The sequence below is a fragment of the Gobio gobio genome (genome assembly GCF_949357685.1).
Source record: "Gobio gobio genome assembly, chromosome: 6".
In the NCBI taxonomy this organism is placed as follows: Eukaryota; Metazoa; Chordata; class Actinopteri; order Cypriniformes; family Gobionidae; genus Gobio; species Gobio gobio.
The window spans coordinates 38,622,382-38,642,028 of record NC_137102.1 but is presented as its reverse complement, the minus strand read 5'-3'; the positions used below and the strand labels follow the sequence as shown (position 1 = coordinate 38,642,028).

General features: G+C 40.5%; 1 protein-coding gene across 2 annotated transcripts in view; it reads right to left on the bottom strand.

Annotated features, from left to right (window-relative positions):
* Positions 1 to 2,114: 2,114 nt before the first annotated feature.
* The window catches only part of c8a (complement component 8, alpha polypeptide), a 67,897-nt gene continuing 50,364 nt past the window's right edge, over positions 2,115 to 19,647 (bottom strand). For both annotated transcript variants that reach the window (XM_079819539.1, XM_079819540.1), the window contains 5 exons: positions 15,149 to 15,389; positions 14,889 to 15,008; positions 14,622 to 14,779; positions 11,856 to 12,081; positions 2,115 to 3,119 (listed from right to left, as the gene is read on the bottom strand). In XM_079819539.1, the coding sequence (XP_079675665.1) occupies positions 2,971 to 3,119; positions 11,856 to 12,081; positions 14,622 to 14,779; positions 14,889 to 15,008; positions 15,149 to 15,389 (894 nt within the window). In that variant the 3' untranslated portion in view covers positions 2,115 to 2,970. The remainder of the gene's footprint in view (positions 3,120 to 11,855; positions 12,082 to 14,621; positions 14,780 to 14,888; positions 15,009 to 15,148; positions 15,390 to 19,647) is intronic.

Here is a 19,647-nt window from a genome sequence, read left to right as displayed (position 1 = left end):
CTTCCTTTTCAACACACTCAGATATATCTAATACGATAAACAGAATTGCGTTACCTCATACTCATGATTGGAAACGAGGAAGTGGCGCCGGCAACCGTGTCATAATAAAAGTCCCGCCGGCGATTATGCCATAATAACAGTCCCGCTCTTCAATCGCTCCTGCGGCCTTGCTCAGCTCCACAACACTCAGTCCTGCTCTGCTTCACTACAGTAATGTTAATAATCGCATCCATGAACATGATTTCTGCCCGAGTCCTATCCTGACTGTTTTCCACCGGCTGTGAGGTGAAGACCACATGTCCCAAGATTCTGCGCTCAAACGTGGCGTCATCAAACTACGCCTTTGTTTTGAAAATGCAACCTCTAGTGGACGGAAAAGTTACATAGTGTAGCTTTAATGGTCATCAATATCATAAATCCTGCAACGTTTTTTTTTTTTTTTTTTTTTTTTTTTTAATGTATGTACATTTATAACGCTAATACTTTGTATTATATTATATTACTTTTGCATCAAATTACAAAAAACAAGTTACCGCTGCTGTGAGAGTGTTTCTAATACAGTCTCTATGGGAGTGATGGTGAAAAATTACATCTTTCTCTCTTTCCACTTCCGTTATCAAACTCACTCTATTTTTTCCCTCTTTTTGAAAGTTGTTAAATCACTATTGTGGAGTTTTTCTTTTGCTATTTGAGCAAATAGGGACACAAAAAATATATATTTAATTTATTCTTTCATTCACCGCTATAAAAGTTTACCCTATGACGACTTCCGTTCTGAGAAACCCAGAAATGTGAAAAGGGTCTATGCTCTTTTCACATAATGAAATGTTCTCTGATCCCACTTGTTACATTTATTAATTAGGGTAATGACATTAAACAGTTTACTTCCACTCAGGCCAGCCAAACGCCAGCACCACTGACAGATGAAGAGGAGATGGAGGAAGAATATTAACATCCAACAGGAAAAAGAATAAAGTATATGTAGGAAATAAAGATGACCATAAAAATTGTAAATAAATGTATTTAACAGCTGTGGTGGTGGTTATGGCATATCTTGTACTACCATCTGGCAGCATCCTTCCATTCCATACAGTATTTCAGAAGTATCCGTTTTCAGAAAGTGTGATGATGGGAATATGAGCGTCATCAATGCGTCCAACCACTGGAAATCCTAAAGGAAATTCTAATTATCAGGTTACTTCTAGAGGTTAATCAAGTGAACGTCAGGATCCTTCCTGTATAAAAGGACATGCCATTTTTGTCAGTTTGACAGTGTCCCCATGATGAAAATATAGCAATGAATGAGTGTACCTCCACTGCAAAGAATGCTTTTCTCACTATGTATTTTTGTCAAGTGGCAGATAATTTAATTTGTAAGTAAACTTCGCTTACTTTAGATTTAGATTACATTTATAAATCGTTGATATTTGTACTTGAAATACGACCAAAATACTTAGTAATAAAGCATTTGTGCAGTTTGAATGAATGAATAAACTATTTAAACACAGCTGGCGCTTTAAAAAAGGGGAGGAGACTGAAAGAAACTCTGGGTTTACCAAAGAAAACCTGCTCCTGACCAGGTTAGGTTCACAGAGTAAGTTACCCTGGTAACTGACTCTGAGTATAAGTTACCTGTCTTTTAGAAACGGGCTTGACTTACCCTGCTTTCTCGGGTTTGACATACCTCCCATTCTGAAACTGAAAACCCAGAGTTTCCCTTATTTCAGGGTTAACATACTCAGAGTTCTCACTTAACCTCCTTTCTGAAACGGGCCCCAGCTTTTTTTAACAGTGTGTTTAGGGGACAGGCAGCTAGCGGATAGCGAGGAGATGTTTGCTGAATGTGACAAAAAATGTTTTGGCCTAAAAAACGCGTGACATCGCTTAGAGCACCTTCAACTAAACTAAATATTCACCCACACAAGTGATACTTTACATTTTGTGAAGCACTTTTGCTGGTCCTCTGTACAGCCACGTGTACATGCCATCATAATTATTTCTTACTGTGGACTGTGGTTGCAACTAGTTAATATTTTGGTCTGTTGCTTCTTATTTGAACATAATTATATGAATAACATATTACAACTGAAGAATAAATAGCCAATACTACAGTTGGAGGTTTGGACACACTTTATTATCTTTCCTACATTTATGAAACAGTAAACACAGGCATGTTTAATTAAAATGTAACTGATGTAATTTGTGTTCTTTGTATTTTTGAATTTGATCATTATTGAAACTCTGGAATGCAAGATGAAAAAGGTCAATTTTAGTGACTTTTAATAGCTGGTTAGATAAGAACTGGGGCTGTCAAGATCCAAAAAGGGCATAAAAAACAGTTACACTTTATTTTAAGGTGTCATTGTTACAGTGTAATTATAAATTTAAGTACTGGGTAATATTAATTAACTACATGTACTTACTGGTTAGAGTAGGATTAGGATTTGGTTGAGGGTTAGTTGCAATTATGCATAATTTACTGTTATTACTGTGGTAAGTACATGTAACATATTGTAACACAAGATTAGATAAAAAATTGTCAGCTGTAATTTGAAAATATTATTCTCACTTTCAAATTTCATAAACAATTCTCACAAACCTCAACCTCAAACAAGACATTTTTAGTTAAGGTTTTACTTAAAATAATTTTGTTAGGTTTTTTATTTTTTAATGTTGTTAGGACAGTATAGAGATAGAGATAGAAATAAACAATATAAGAGGAGAGATTGCAACATTACTGGGAACGGGCCACAAGCCAGCACTCAAAATCAAGTAATTCGACAAAAAAAGTAACATATTTTAACTAAATTACAACATTACTAAAGCTAGTAAAGGTAAACCAAAATAATTAATTAAATTATAGCTTGTTTTGCAACAAAAAAATAACTTCAATGACAGAATCAATATTTTATGTAGACAGAAGTGGTATTATGTTTGTAAGAAACTGTCAACATGAGTTTTACAACAATTTTAACAATTTCTCTTCTGAGTACTGCTTCCTTGACAAGGTAGACCACCATCTTTAGGCGGGGGGTTGTTGCATTCTCGTTTCCGTGTCTTTGTTCCAGACACACATGGGGACCAGGGGCTCCAGCAGCTCCAGACTCCATGTGTAGGGCCTGTCAGATGGAATATATGCTCTGTGAAAGCCTGGCTTAACATACACTACGTGTTCAGGTGTGACAGATCATTTACACCAATGAAACACTTGATAGCAAATTGTGAAAAACATATAGACATTGCAAGTGTGTAGTGCAGTTGGATGTGTAGGCCTGTCCCAACACCCGAACTTGGCCACTCGAAACGACAGAAAGACTCTCTAATTAATGACAAAGCCCAAAAATCTCATGATGTTGAAGAAAACCTTACAGTGTAAAGCCTATATTCAGATGGTAATTGTTTCTTGTGGGGTCATAAGGTATTTTCATCATTGTCAGTGATTTTATTGCAGTCCGAATCCAGAATGTCAGTGTTTTTCTCCCACCACCTGCGTAAAAATCCCCGGCCGAATTACCTGTTTTTTGACAAATACCAAGGTTTTCAAGAATATATCACTACAAAATTCACTGTTTATATCCTTTTTGACCACTGCAGAGCACCGTACAGTTGCGCCTCGCTGTAATTTGGATGAATTTTAAAGATCTAGACTTTTACCGGTGTAGTGACTAAGAGTCAGATAAAATAATAACTCAACTGGGAACTGAATTAAAATGAAAGACTCGAATGACACTATAATTTATAAATAATTCAGAATTAATGTTTACACCTTAACTTATTCGTCCGCCGATATGTAAGAACTTAAAGGGGGCTCTGTTAAAGGGAAACATGTATATTTAGCTCAAATGAATTAATTAATGAATTCATAGGGAATTTTGAGAGTCTATTTTTACAGCCGAGCAAATGACTCTTCCAGCGTTCATTTGAACGGGCCGTAAATATCAACTCTGCAGCGGATATTAATATCCGAACAATAGTGAAACACTATTTAACAGCCAGGTAACTTAGATCGGAAGTTCAAGACATTAAATTGATAAGCACATAACACAAGAACAGTTATCTTTGAATACAAACGGAACTTTATTGATTACTCTAACACATAATATCTAACATAAACACACGCACTCGCACATTCACACGTTGCAGAAAGGAAGAAGGTGAGGAAAGAATAAGTTCTAAGAGAGAGAAATTATGAAATCCTAAGCAATATATGCATTTATGACACGTGACCTGAAGAAACCATTGATCAGTAATTTAACCTCCTATCGTTTCTTAGGCAGGGTTATTACATTTGATCTAATGCACCAGTTCAGCTCGGAATCAAGAGGCATTACTTGCGTTTGTGTCTCGTGTGTCGTCTGACAAAGGGGATTCTCTTTTCCTGGCTGGACAGAGGTTTTCCCGGATCGTTGATTCGCTGAAGGTCTGGTCGACGTCTGGGGAAGCCAATCACGTGGCTTGTTGGCGGCTGGATGAAAGTCTTGTGGGCGTTGTTTGAAGTTGGAGCGCGCTATTAGAAACTCGTTGTTGAGAGACTTTTGCGGCAAAACTTAACAGAACCCGAGACTTAACAGAAGAAAAAAAAACTTTAAGTAAAAGAAATGAAAGTGAGAGAAAAGCAGATGGCCTGAATGAAATCGTTGTTTAACCCATTTTCTCTGATCTTGGTCTGCCACGATCGTCAGATCGTCTCCTGGGAGCTCTCCGTTCAGAACTCAACTCTGGTCAAACTGCTAGGACTTAGCTCATCTCTGAACTGCGAACAGGCCGCGAACCAGCTCGAACCGAACTGGTTGTGACGTGAACTGGAACCTAACCAAACTGAAAACTGAACTGAACTCTTCGTTCGTGTTCTGAGATTAATGCTGCCTTCACGTGCTATCGGAAATGTCCTATTTCCCACTTTAAAAGTCGTGATTACGAGCTTGTTGCATTCAAGTGCTTTGTTGTCGGAGTGAACAGGAATCATGGTGGACACCAGGTTATTCTTGCCTATTTATTGGGAAAATCTTATTAAAAACCAACATCATATGTAGTGTCCCATGCACCGACAACCATATAAACATTCCAGATAGTCCGCTTTCTGTTGATTCTGTAATTTCAGTCAAATGCAGGATATTTTCGCTGTGTGTACCAAACATACAATACGCTTCATATGATTACTCTTACATGTAAATATGTACTACATTAATTTCAAGACAAGACGACCTAGCTGTTTTGGGGGAAAAAAACAATAAAACCACACCTGCCACAGCAGTCTAGTTCTCCCCGCCACCATGTTTAAAGCTTATGACACGCCCATCTCGGGATTTGGGGTATCAAAATTATTTCCGAACTTCCCAGTGGTAAACACGACATCAGAGGGCGTTCATGTGCAATTTTTACCTAGGAAACTCGTATTTACGATAATTCCGATAGCACGTGAAGGCAGCATAAACTCAAATATTTGCCCATCCCCTGGATGGGTTCTGGCCAATTAGGCTTCAGGGGTGACTGTGTCTCCACCCCTCCCAAAAAATTGGATTATCTATGGTAATTCAGTTTCCTGCTCTTAAGCAGAGAGTAAATTTAGACCTAATTTCTTACTATAAGGACATGATAAATTCTATAAAAATTTCATTCAGCTCATCTGTTGGATTATACCCATACGAACACACCGGTATCAAACACGATGCCTTTTCATCCACTCATTAAATAGTTACATAATTGCATGAATTGGGAGTAAAATACATGCATAATAGTCACGTTTATCAGTTGTAAACACACTAACAAGCTATGTCAAAGGCTATTTGAATGAAAGTCCAATAATCAGTGATTTGATGCACTCTGAATGTAACAGTTTCTGTGAGCTTGCTTGGAGTTTTAGCTGTGTCGTGGAGTTCATTTACCGGTCACTGAAAAGACAGAGGTCTGGTTGTTTCTTTGTCTTGTGAACACAACGAGTCCTCTGTCCTCTTTAACTGAGTTTTGAACAAAAGTCCATAGGAAGTCAGTTATCAACAACTAGTAGCTCCGGGCAGAATCGAGCCTCCATCTCTCTCGTGATCAATGGTCGATTTCCTGGGGTCTGGAGCTGAATTGGGCTTTGTGAGGGGGATGTTCATTTGATTGAATAATTTGGAAGATTAATTCATCTATATGTCTGCGCCCATAATTGCTACATTCGTTACACCAGTATTACTGAAACGCTGGCAAGTATTTATAAGAGCAATATATTTCATCACCGCTCAAAAAATAAATTAATAATTAATAAAACATGAATAATTATTCATGTGGAATAAAATTACATCCTTTATTTTGAAAGTTTGCTATCCAAATTGTCTGTGCGCTGATTTGCAGCGAAAAGGAGAAAAAAATAAAAATAAAGATTATGGCGGAGAAAAATGGTTAGGGAGACACAGGGAGCAAAAATTGAGGTAGAGAGAGTTTGAGGTAAATAAATTATTTTGCAATGTGCTGCTGTTACAGCTGGTCAAGCAAATGTTTGTGCTTTTTTTCTGTTTGATAGAATTGTAAATATATCTATTAAAATCATAGACTGTACAAAATGTATGGATGTAGTGTCCCTGACGTCACCCATATGATTCTGAAGAGCAATTTTGAAGCGTAAAGTAGGGTCGAGCTGGCCGTTGCCATCTTGGCAGCGCGTCATCGTGCGTCACTCCTGGATAATAGAAAATGGGCAAAGAGGCGGAACGTGGGTGGAGCTGAGGTGACGCGATGACTAACAGACAGCAGATAAATGGCTATCCACCGGTCACTCAAAGTGGTCACGCCCTTAATTATGCAGAACTTTAAGGCTTTATATAATGTAATTATATATTCTGCTCCCTTCTGGAGCCTGTTCCTAGTGGCCAGTCGAGGAATTGCAGTTTAAGTCATTTCCGTATTGGCTTCAAGAGAGACCGCAAGAGGTTGCCGCTTGATTAAAATACTGAGATTCTGGTCTATAACTCCTCCCGCTGCTCTGTATCTTGCTCTCTCATTGGCTGTAGGTCATCGTCAATGCATTTTTCAGTCAGAACATATTTCACACAGCAGGATTTTGAATCGCGATTCTCTCAGATCTTTGATAATTCACACTGTGTGATTGTCACTCACATGCACAAGCACCGATTTGCCTATGATTTGTCAAAATCCGGCCTAAAATCGGGCAGTGTGAACTCGGCATTACCGTCACATAGGCCTATACCCCAAACTCTCAGTTGATTAACCCAAATCTTGCTTACTCGAGGTATGCTGGTTCAAAAAACGAGTCCCAGAGTAAGTTCAGGCAACTCAGAGTATGTTCCCGGGTTAACACACAAGACATTCTCAACAGAGCAACAAATCGATGATTCACCATGGAAACAGACGCTAAGAAGAAGCCGCCATTCTACTTCTTCTTCTTTTGTTTAATGGTGATTAACATAACCTACTAATGCATATTGCCAACAATTTGATGGTTGTGCAATAATTTTCGTTTAATAATGAATCTTTGTTCACTGAGAATAAGAATTATATTGTTTGTTTGTCGGGGGTTCAGGCGTTTTGCCTCTCGGAGGTAACCCAGGTTCTTATGGTCGGATAGTACAAGGAAGGGGTGTTTAGAGCCCTCTAGCCAGTGCCTCAACTCCTCCAGCGCAAGTTTGATGGCGAGGAGTTCGCGGTTTGCATGTCGTAGTTTATCTCCGCCGGGCTGAGCTTGCGGGAGAAGAAGGCACATGGGTGGAGACGACTAGGGTTCCCCTGCTGCTGAGATAGGACCACCCCCACTCCGGTGGTCGAGGCATCCACCTCCACTACGAAGGGCAGCTCTGGATCAGGGTGGACGAGGAGGGGAGCGATGGTGAAGGCAGTCTTGAGGGTCTGTAAGGCTTCAGTGGCGGATGGGGTCCAGGACAGAGACTTGGGCTTGTTTCGAAGGAGACTGGTGAGTGGACTGGAGATGGAACTGTAGTGTTGGATGAATCGATGGTAGAAATTGGCGAAGCCGAGGAATTGTTGGAGTTCTTTGACTGTGGAGGGGGTTGGCCAAGACCGGATGGCTTCCACCTTCCCCTCGTCCATCCGGAATGCCACTGCGGTCGATGTTGTAACCGAGGAACTGCACTGAGGGCTGATGGAACGAGCACTTTTCGGCTTTGAGGAATAGCTGGAAGCTCCTCAGGCGTTGGAGGACCTCCGCAACGTGGTGGCGATGTTCGGCCAGGCTCCGGGAGTATATCAGGATATCGTCGATATAGACAAGTACGAACTTGTGGAGACACTCCCGGAGCACCTCATGGATGAAATCCTGGAATACGGAGGAGGCGTTGGCGAGTCCATAAGGCATCACAAGGTACTCGTAGTGGCCGGTGTGCGTGATGAAGGCGGTCTTCCACTTGTCCCCCTCACGTATTCGGATGAGGTTGTACACGCTGCGGAGGTCCAACTTCGTGAACACAGTGGCACCACGAAGATGTTCCAGGGCAGCTGGGACGAGAGGAAGGGGATAACGGAACTTGATGGTTATGTTGTTGAGTGCTCGGTAATCTATACAGGGCCGCAAGCCTCCGTCCTTCTTTGCCACGAAGAAAAAACTCGAAGCAGCAGGGGAAGTGGATGGACGGATGTAACCTTGCTCCAGCGCCTCCTTGATGTAGTCCTCCATGGCCTTCTCCTCCGGGAGTGAGAGGGGGTAGATCTTTCCTCTGGGCACTGGCTCACCTGGCAGCAGATCGATGGCACAGTCCCATGGCCGATGGGGAGGCAGCTTGGAAGCCCGTTGGGGACAGAAGACGTCGCTGAAGGGGGCGTAGCAGGAAGGGACATCCACCGAACGTCTCTCTACCGGACTCTCGATGGACGTGGCGCAGACTGGGAGATCTTAGGGACGAGGAGATTGACATACCGGGAAGCAGTCTGGGAAACAGCTGTCGCCCCACTTCAGGACTTCTCCTGTCTTCCAGGAGATGACCGGGTTGTGCTGCTCTAACCATGGGCGCCCTAAGATGATTCCTCCAGAACCAGCAGATGTTTACGTTCCATATGGAGGATTCCCACTTGAATGCCGATAGGGGCCGCGGAGCGACTGACCTGTCTCCGACAGAGGGGCTTTCCTGTTATTGATTGGATCTGGTAGATGGTCGGAGTAGCAGACGTGCGGAGCTTGAGCTGGCGGCAGAGGGTGCCCGAGATGAAGTTGCCGGCTGACCCAGAATCGAGGAGGGCAGTAACTGGAAGGGAGATACCGGCAGCAGTAAGGTTTACAGTAGTGGTGAGTGGTTGCATTTTACTTAGGGAAGGAATGATAGCACTCACCATGGGACGTGGAGGACGAACGGGGCATTTGGAGATGTAATGCCCGGGAATACCACAATACAGACACAGACTCTTGGTCAGCCGCCTCTGCCACTCAGCCACTGTCAGTCGGGAATTCTCCAGCTGCATAGCCTCGTGGGCTGGTTCTGGAGGGCTGACACCATCTGGTCGGCGGAGGAAAGGAGAGAAGGACGGCTGGCCCTGGTGTTCTTCGATACCCGACTGCATACGAGTGGCGAAGCGGATGGAGAGTTGGATGAATCGTTTAAGCCCGATGGTATCCTCGTATGCAGCGAGATGCAGCCGCACCTGAGGATCCAGACCCTGTCGGTAGGTTGTTATCAGGGATTGCTCGTTCCAACCACTGGCAGCAGCGAGGGTTCGAAACTGGAGGGCATACTCATTTACAGAAAGTGAACCTTGTTTCAAATGATAGAGCTGCTCACCGATAGACGAATCCCAGGAGGGTTTTCCAAAACTCTTTGAAGTGTGCGATGAAACCGGAGAGGGTCTGAATCACAGGACTGTCATTGGACCACAGAGATTCCACCCAACGGAGCGCTTTACCAGATAGCTGCGAAGTGATGAACGCCACCTTGGCGCGATCGTGTGGGTACAGGTGCGGCTGCATCTCCAGGACCAGCGAACATTGAAGCAGAAATCCTTTGCAATCCTCCACCGAACCAGAGAAGGGCGCCGGTCTGGCGCACTCGGGGGCGAAGAAGCGGTGGTGTTGTTTCCGGAAGTGCTCGCTGGTGAAGGTGCAGGTGTGCTGGAGGAAGGAGCTCGCCGAACAGCGTCGACGAGCTCCTTGAAGGGATCCGGGGTGCTCATCCTGGTGCTGTGCGGTGTGGGTCCGGTCTTCTGTTACAACAGAGGTGACACGGAGAACTGATGGCAGGGGTAAACAGAGTTTATTAACAGAAACCAGGATGTGAGCAGATGAGGCGAGTAACAGAAGATGAAGTCCAGCGGAATGGTAAAGTCAATGTGTAATACTGTACGTCTGAATTCAGGTGACTGGATGAACAGGACGATGGAGCGATGGAGACCAGGAGACGAGACGAGGAGACACTCAGGAGACAGGGAGAACAGGTAGGTAAACACAGGTGAGTCCGTAGAAGCAAGCAGGGTAACACTTTATTTTGATAGTCCACTTTAGACATTCTACTAACTATAAGTAACTTTGCAACTACATGTCAACTAACTGTCATTAGAGTATTTGTAGACTGTCTGCTTAATATTTACTAAAACTTTATTTTGTTGGTCCCCCAACAGACATTCTACTGACTATAAGTAACTTGGCAACTACAATTCAACTTATTCTACTAACCCGAACCCTAACACCTAACCATCACCTACCAGTCTACTGACAGTCAACTAATACTCTAATGACAGTTAGTTGACATGTAGTTGCAAAGTTACTTATAGTTAGTAGAATGTTTAAAGTGGACTATCGAAATAAAGTGTAACCGCAAGGGGTAGCGTGGGCATGTGCAACTGAGACCAGACAGTGACTGAGTGATTGCGTGGGGCTTAAGTGCAGGTGGTGATTGCAGTTATGATGATGCGCAGGTGTGTGTGATCAGTATTTTCCGGTGAAGGTGCACGTTGTGTTTGGGAGAGGGTGGAGCCTGGCGTGCTTGTGACAATGTGTTTGTGATTTTTCGTAATATTTGGCTACTGTTCTAATCATAGCCTACTGTTCTAAACGAAACAACAGCCTACTTTATGTTAATCATTATCCATGTTTATTGAGTAAATGTTCAATAAATCAGTTGTCGCCAAACATATTTTGATAAAAGAAGGAAAAAACACTTTTCTTTGCATTGTTACACTTTTATAGAAAGGTTTTGGTTTGTACTTTATGGGATTATAAATCTAAAAGGCTAATACTGTGGATATTGATTTGGATAAACAAGCCTATGGTAATTGTCAAAATAGTTTTTCCCACTTTGTCATCCTGGCATAACGTTACCTATTCTTTATTTTTTTTTTTTACAGTTAAAATAAAATAAAATGCTGTGGACATTGTTTACTTCATTAATGTGTTTACTGTGTTAATGGACTGGATGGGAGAAGAATTTGGTAGAATCTTAACCAATGGATTCGGTATTCGGCCGAACCCCAAAAATGTGGATTCGGTGCATCCCTAGTTGTGAGTATTTACAGTGCGTTTCTGTAATTGCATGTGTTGTGATGTTCTTGCTGTGAACGTTTCTTTAGCCATTCAGCAACCCTGCAGCCTGAACCACTGTAGGCGACCTACCCTTACTCTAGGAATAAGAGTAAAATTACGTCATTCTTAGAATTTTGACATACTTTTCAGACTAAAATTTTACTCTGATCGGCCCCCAGGGGTGCAAAACTCAGTTCTTGGAGGGCCACAGCCCTGCAGAGTTTAACTTCAACCTTAATTAAATGCACCTGATCAAGCCCTTCAGGCTTATTTTTCAGCTCTCAGACACAGCAATTATGTTTATTTAGAATAGAGTTTAGCCTCTTCTGACATACTGCCAGTCTTCAAACCACATACATTTGTAAAGTAAGAGTTATAAAGTAAGTAAGTACATTACCTTTTCTTTCAGTCTCCTCACAGGCATTACCTCTGTATCCACTTTTACATATACAACTACACGCTGTCCTGGAGAGCATGGGAAGGCCATTATTCATGCAGGGGGCACAGCGACATGGGTTGAAGTTCTCCATATACTCTTCCCATGCCATCTTCAAGTGGGGCAACTTTGTGCGTAGCTGCTCGACTGCTGTGCTTAAACGAACCAACTCGTATATTGGTAAAATCTATGATAGAACCACAATGACCAGAAAAAGAAAATAAATAATTATAAATAGAATATAGCTTAAATTAAACATTTCAAACACAGAGCTTTGACAGAGATCAAACTTTGGGTTGATAATCGTTCATAATCAGTAACCTAGGTTGGAAATGCTGCAGTGAAGGACAGCATGCATGTCACACAATTTTTGTGTGTACATATGGTACAGTGAAGAAAAAAAACAAAAAAAAACCTCTTAAAAACAACTGTCAGGTAAAAAAATGGCAGCTGGACTTTACCAGAACTTTACCGTAAAAAAATACAGTAGCAACATTTTAGGTTTTACAGATTTAAGCAAATAAACATATTTCATTAGCTGAAATAATGTTAAATGACCAACCTATTGAAATACTAATATCTGTTCCTTTCATATATACTGACAACCACCAATCACAGTGGTGATGAATCAAAGCTCATCACAAGCAGCTTAGGAGGACACTAATATATAGAAGGTGCACAGTGTCATTCACACAAACTCTAAACATCATCATGGTAACACACATGCAATTTTAAAAACGCAATAAACATTAATTTAACAACATTAAATGTAACATAAAACCCAAATGTTCATTTTTACAGTCTTTTACCGTTAAAATCACGATAATTTTTCCACTTTTCCTATCCGTGTTTGTGGCGTTCATGAAAGGTTCAGAAAATAGAAGAAAACTAATCAGAGTGGAGCAAAAAAACAACTTTGAAACTTTTTAAAACTGGAGGGTTTTGTCGAAGTGTTTTCTCTCACAAATCACTCAAACAGTGACTGGTGAATGTGAACTGAAGAAGCTGGATAGCATTTGACCAGAGTGATTAAAAAAAGTTTAATGCTTGCTACAGACTGTAAATAGTTATTACATGCAATTAGACATGTGCCGGTAAACGGTAATACGATATACCGCAATAATGAACATGCACAATATTGTTATCGTGGGCACTTCAAAATACCGTGAATAATTATTTATTACGAATTATTCAGATTTTTAGAATGTATTTTAAGAATACTTTACCCATCAACCGTTTAAAATGAACAGAGCGTCAAAGAGGAACGCGCACTGATGTAAACAGACCGTTCATGAGCCGAGCACATGGCGGAAGGAGTGAAGATGCACTGAAGTGCACATTCACTTTCAGACAGCAGAGGGCGCTGATGGAACAGCAGAAATACAGCCGTTTCCCCAGTAACCATAATCCGGTGCTCGTCATCACATAACCTAATACTTAAAGACTTAAAGTCATTTTCAAACTTAATTTTTTTTTTTTAAGTTTTAAATTACATGCCCTAGATATTGTTTGAATATGTTCTGACTGTTGTTCAATCACACTTTACAATATGGCTCCAGTATTTAACATTAGTTCATTCATTAACAAACTGACAATGAAAAATACTTCTAAAGCATGTATTAATCTTAGTTAAATGTACATTTCAGCATTTAATAACACATTATTAAAATCAAAAGTTGTAACTGTATTATTTAATGGACCTGAGCTTACTCTAACTAACAGTTGCTTTTTTAAACTAACATTATCAAAGAAGAGTAACTTCTGTAAAAATGTAGCTATTCGCTCTTTGTTAATTTTAATGCATTAACTGGCGAGACATTATTGTAAAGTGTTAACTATTTTCTTTATAATTCTTTAGCACTTTAATCTGTTTCAAAAAATTTTGTTTACTTTATACATTTTTTGTGTATTGCTTTATTGTATTTAAATGTTTGGTTCTTTTGTTATAAGAAAGTTTTTTAACCTGTTATAGTATGACAACACTTTTTTTGCAACTTTTTTTTTATAAATATCGTGATAATACCGTATACCGTGATAAAAGCTTCAGCAATTAATCGCAACATGAAAATTTGCTACCGGCACATGCCTACATGCAATTTATACTTTATATTGACAGATACATACTATTTGTACCTCACTATTGTTGTACATTAACAGGATGCAATAATAACAGAGTGTAAATTATCATATTTATTAAAATTATTAAATAGATGCCGCCTTAATGGGACAATAAAAGCACTCCCTACACATACCCATAACCCTACCCAATAAATGCTTTTATTATAATTAAACATTGCGTTAGGCACTTTATTTCCATTTTTAGAAAATGTTCTTAATTTTTATTAAAAGTAAATGCCTTTCTGATGTGATGTGTGATGGGGAAAGAAAGAAGAGCTTGCTTGGCAAAAGGCGGATTCGAACCCGGGTTTATCGAGACAAAACCAAGGACCTTGAACCTTACACTTTACTGACTACGAAACTGAAGATGTTGATATACATATGTATTTTTTAAATCTTGTTTGGCCCAACCAGGCATTGTAAGACTGAGCTAGTGCAAATAGCACTTGCCAACACGGGACTCTATTTGCACTTGGTGTAAATAGACACTCCGAATTACTAAAGCATAGATTTATAGCTCACTGTCAAGTTACATTTATACTAAACTTCCCTGAACCCCTGAAATAAAGTTTGAAACAACTACATGACAAGTAAGTAAGGCAAATGCACCTCAAACTCAATTAGCGCAGGGTTATATTTGAGACTTTTCCCCCAATCCTGGTAGCTTTTGGCATCTCTGATACCCAAACTTCCACTGCTGGTGCCTGTGTGTCCGCCCTTCACAAAGCCAAAGATATCCTCAATAGCACTGTTGGACTCACCACGAACTGTTGAAAAAAAAAAAAAAAAAAAAGTTGAATAAAAAAAAAAAGTCATAATAATAAAAGTATAAAACCAAAAAAAAAAACTAAATGCATGGGGCTCCAAGTTACATACTCTCGTCCATTGTTCCAACTTTTTTACAGTCTTTTACTTTTGTTGAAACTGTGACATGAGCATTCAATGTCAGGCCCAAAGAAAAACCAAGGCACGCTCCAATCTCTTGTCCATTTTTTTCTAATAGTGAGAAGAACGTGGGAAGAAGTACAAATACCAATTACATTTTCTTACTTGAATAAAGATAGCTAAATACAGTTGAGTCATGTATTTGCAATACTCTATCCATTTTATTTAGGTTGCATTTGTAATTTACTTACCATTTCTTTTCATGGCATTCTTGTTCACAACCGCAACATAATCAAGGACCCCACCCATCGTTCCCTCAGTGACATAGTGTGTACCATATTCATTGAAGAAATTGGAATATGCACCAAAATTGTACTGATCTGGCAGATCCCCCAGAGCCCAGAGCATGTCCTCATCCAGAGTCAAGTCTTTGCTTCTCATCTTAAATTGAGCCGTTTGTACTGTTGACAACAGCCTGACAAAGCCCATCTCCTAAATATGCAAAGGAGGCATGCAAAAAATTAAAAGCTGAATGTGTGTGAATGTGTTATCCAGCCTGTATAGTTTTACCATTAAATATCTGCACAGGTCAGACAAACAAAATAGTTATTTAAAAGAGTCAAACTTGTGCCATTGTTTGAGTCAGTGTTGCTGTGCCCAAGCTGGTCGGAATGCTCAAGCAAACAGAAAGCAATGTTTTGGATAGTGCCACAGAGAGAGTCACAGTGTTTACATTTTCAGGGTACTCAATTGAAAATACACATTTTTCCCCCAACATCAATCTATGCTCCATTGTCCATAATGACAAAGCAAAAACCAGAATGGTGATGACTTCGCAATTATACAAAAAATGAAAAACTGAAATATCAAGTATTCAGACCCTTAACTCACTCTTTGAAGTAACTTTGGCAGCGATTACAGCCTCTGGACTTTTTGGGTATGATGCAACAAGCATTGCACACCTAGATTTGGGGATTTTTTGCCATTCTTCTCTACCGACTCTCTTAAACTGTCTGGTTGGAGACAGCCATGTCAGGTCTCTCCAGAGATGTTTGATTGGTTCTAGGTGGTTCACACAAGGACATTCACAGAGTCATTCCTAAGCAACTCTAGCATTGTCTTAGTTGTGTGCTTAAGATAATTTTCCTGTTTGAAGGTGTACGTTCAGCTCAGTCTTGGTCCTGAGTGTTCTGGCAACACAATCTCATGAAATACGTATCTATAGCACGTATCTATTACACACCATAGCGTGTCTATCATAAATAATAGGCCAACTATTCTTAACAACAGTGTATTTTAAGTTAAAAAAATTAAGAGATGAGACAGTATGAATTGAACTCATTATTTATTGGCAAGCAACATGTGCAACTTATTCCATTCCCTCTTTTAGAGGAGATTAGGAACAACTTAAAGCTTAACAAATATAGTATTCATGTGAAATAAATAATCAAAATAAAAACATCAAACGTCTTTATCAACAAAAAGTAATTAAATGTAAAACAACACTGCATAGTCTTCACTGTATAAATTAAATATAGATCAAAAATAGATTAATTCCACTAAATTTACTAAAGAGCAGTGAGATTTTCTCTTTGTCTTTTTTTGCTTGATTAACATTAATGACTCAAATGGCAACATAAATATTAGGCTGCTGTCACTTTAAGACCGAATGCATGGATCTAATATACTGTTTGCCAAGTTTGGTTTTGTATTCATGTCTATGTTTTCATGGCTACGTTCCACTCCAAATTTTTAGGCTCATCACTCGCTATACTTCCCTCCATCTCATGAACTCTGATGTGCATCATTGCTAACGTTGCACGAGAGCCCACATCTGGCAGAACTCATGCATAAGGTTTAAATGGAACACACTAAGCCCTTGATCACTTGATGATTACGTTCTTGTATTGGTTATGTTTTCTTCTCTTCCCGAGTCTTTCTTCTTTTTTACTTTCACTTTCTTAGTCCCGTCCTATTGGCCCTCGACGTTCACCTGATCCCCGTGTTCCTGTGACGTCCCCGACAAGCTCTCCAATCCGGCCAGTGCCCGTGGCATATAAGTGGAGAGAAGACGCCACTCGCGAGGCCCAATACGTGTGAAATGTTGTTCCCCTTCGAGGGAACTCGAACTGCGTCATCGTGACGACACTTTGGGGAACACCCCTCGCGTAAAGCGTCTGAAGAAACAGTAGAATCAGCCCAATCCGATTGGTGTTGCGTGATGACGTAGTATGTGACGGCATACCCGAAAGATACAAAGAGACGTCCTGAACACAACAGAGATAGCTTTTTTGCTCTTCAGCGTGAGCGCTCTGTTTTGTTCAGTCTGAAGGTAAAGTGTTGTGATAAAGGTAAATTATGGCGAGCGAGCGATTTAGGCTGTGTGTGCACCCGTGTCCGCACTATATTACGGGAACGGACACACACCAGCTTTGTGTGCAGTGTCTCGGCGTGCAGCACGCCCAAGCCGCTCTCGAGGGGGCGGCTTGCGGTGATTGTGAACTGCTGCCGCTGAGGGTGCTGCGCTCGCGGCTGGCCGTCTTTGAGGAGACTGGAATGTTACTCCCCTTTACCCCTTTAATTGACCATCTTAGGGGTTGTAAGAATCACCCCTTTTTTTACTTATGGATTTGTTTTATTCACCATTCCCGTCATGTGATCATGTCATGTGCTTCTCTAGTCTCAAGTGTAAAGCTGTGTTCACGCCATTCCATAATTATTAATAGTTTTGAGATGACAACGCGTGACTTTCTGTTTGGAGCAGTTTGCGTCCTTGGAATGGGAATTATGCGTTTCTATGGCAACACTATCAACATAGTCAGGTGGTACAAGTAGGAGCTCTCCGAAAATTCCCATCTTACAAGCTGTAATTTTGAGCTCCACAAGGACGCGAACGCTTTTTGCCTGTTGTAATCCTGTAATTACGGTAATTACAACATGGTGTGAATGCAGCATAACCTTAGGCTTGTTTGAGATGTATCGGTGCTGCGCAGACCGATTGGTGTATGACATTTAAGTAGGCATACCACGAGAGCGATTCAAAAGCACAAGGAGTCGTTTTCTCTTCAATCATTCTCGCGGTACTTTGATGTCATACGCCGATCGGTCTGTGCAGCGTTGATGCATCTCGAACAAGCTTATTCTTATTGGTTATTGGTTCATTGTGCTTAGGTGTCTTGTTGAGTCTTTACTCTTTGTATAGCCCTCATGTTACAATTGTCTCTTGTCTAGCTTTGTTTGTGTAACTACTTTTTGGTGAGTTTTATGTTTCTTTTCGTGGTCAAGTTTAGTTTGGTTTAGTCAAGCAAAATCAAGTCTTTGTTTATGTTGTATTTTAATCATGTTTGGATTAATAAACTGCACATGGGTTCAGCTACAACTTGTCTACAGTGGACTCTTGTTATGCTGTTACACATGTAACTTACACATTGATATTATACTTACTACATAAAGTATACTTAAAAAAATATACTTGAACATTACTTAAAGGATTAGTTCACTTTTAAATAAACTTTTGTTGATTTACTTCCGCCTAGTGAGGTCAAAATATGACCGTGGTCATAGATATATACGCAGATGCCTCATTAGCGCCTGAACGGATAAGTGGAATGAGGCATCTACGATTGATATATCTATATTTTGACCTCACTAGGCGAAAGTAATTGCGGAGCTCAGAGATTCAAAACTTCGTCTGATAAGAGCATAAATAATAGCATAAATACTGCTCGGTTTCTCGCAGAAACTGATCGTTTCGCTAGATAAGACCCTTATTTATTGCCTGGTATCATATCGTTTGGTTTCGTTTAAAGCCCTTTGAAGCTGTATTGAAACTGTCATTTGGACCTTGAACCGTTTGGAGCCCATTGAAGTACATTACATGGGGAAATATCATGGAATGTTTTTTATCAAAAAAACTTAATTTCTTTTCGACTGAAGAAAGAAAGACATGGACATCTTGGATGACATGGGGGTGAGTAAACTATCAGCAAAAGTTTATTTAAAAGTGAACTAATCCTTTAAGTATACTTCATAAAATGAACTTGAAGTATACTTATTTTTTGTAAGGGGTAGAAAATAAGGGAAATTCAGAGGCAGTGTTATTAATAGGCATTAGTTCGCTTTTAGTCAGATTTAACTTATAGCATTAAAATCTGACCAAACTCTGACAACAACGCAAGGAGTAGAATTGACAGGGTCAGAGACAAACAATAAAAGGTCGGACACTTTGTGCTCCACTTCCCCCCTGGAAACGCCTGACATCGGACTACATCTGAGAGCAATGGCTAATGGTTCGATAGCCAAAGCGAACAGCAGCGGGGAGAGCGGGCAACCTTGCCTTGTCCCCCTTCCAAGAGGAAAATCCTTTAAATAATGATTATTTGTGCGCACACAAGCTAGGGGAGAAGTGTAGAGAAGCTTAATTCAAGATAGAAATTGATCACAAATTCCAAATCTCTTTAAAGTATAAACCAGAAAATCCCACTTGACTCTGTCGAACGCCTTTTCACGTCCACAGAGATGACTAACTCTGGGATCTTTTTATGGGGGGTAGAGTAAAGGATATTTTAGAGCACTGCATGAAAAGTGGGATTTTCGTCAGTATGTGGCACTGTAGATTGCCGTGAAACTTCAGGTTTACGACTGTGCACGGCAATTTGCAGGCAACACCGAAAACTGCCGTAAATTGACGGAAATTGACGTGGGGCTTGCTTGGCAGTTGTCCCCCATGACCCCCCCTCCCCTTAATTCT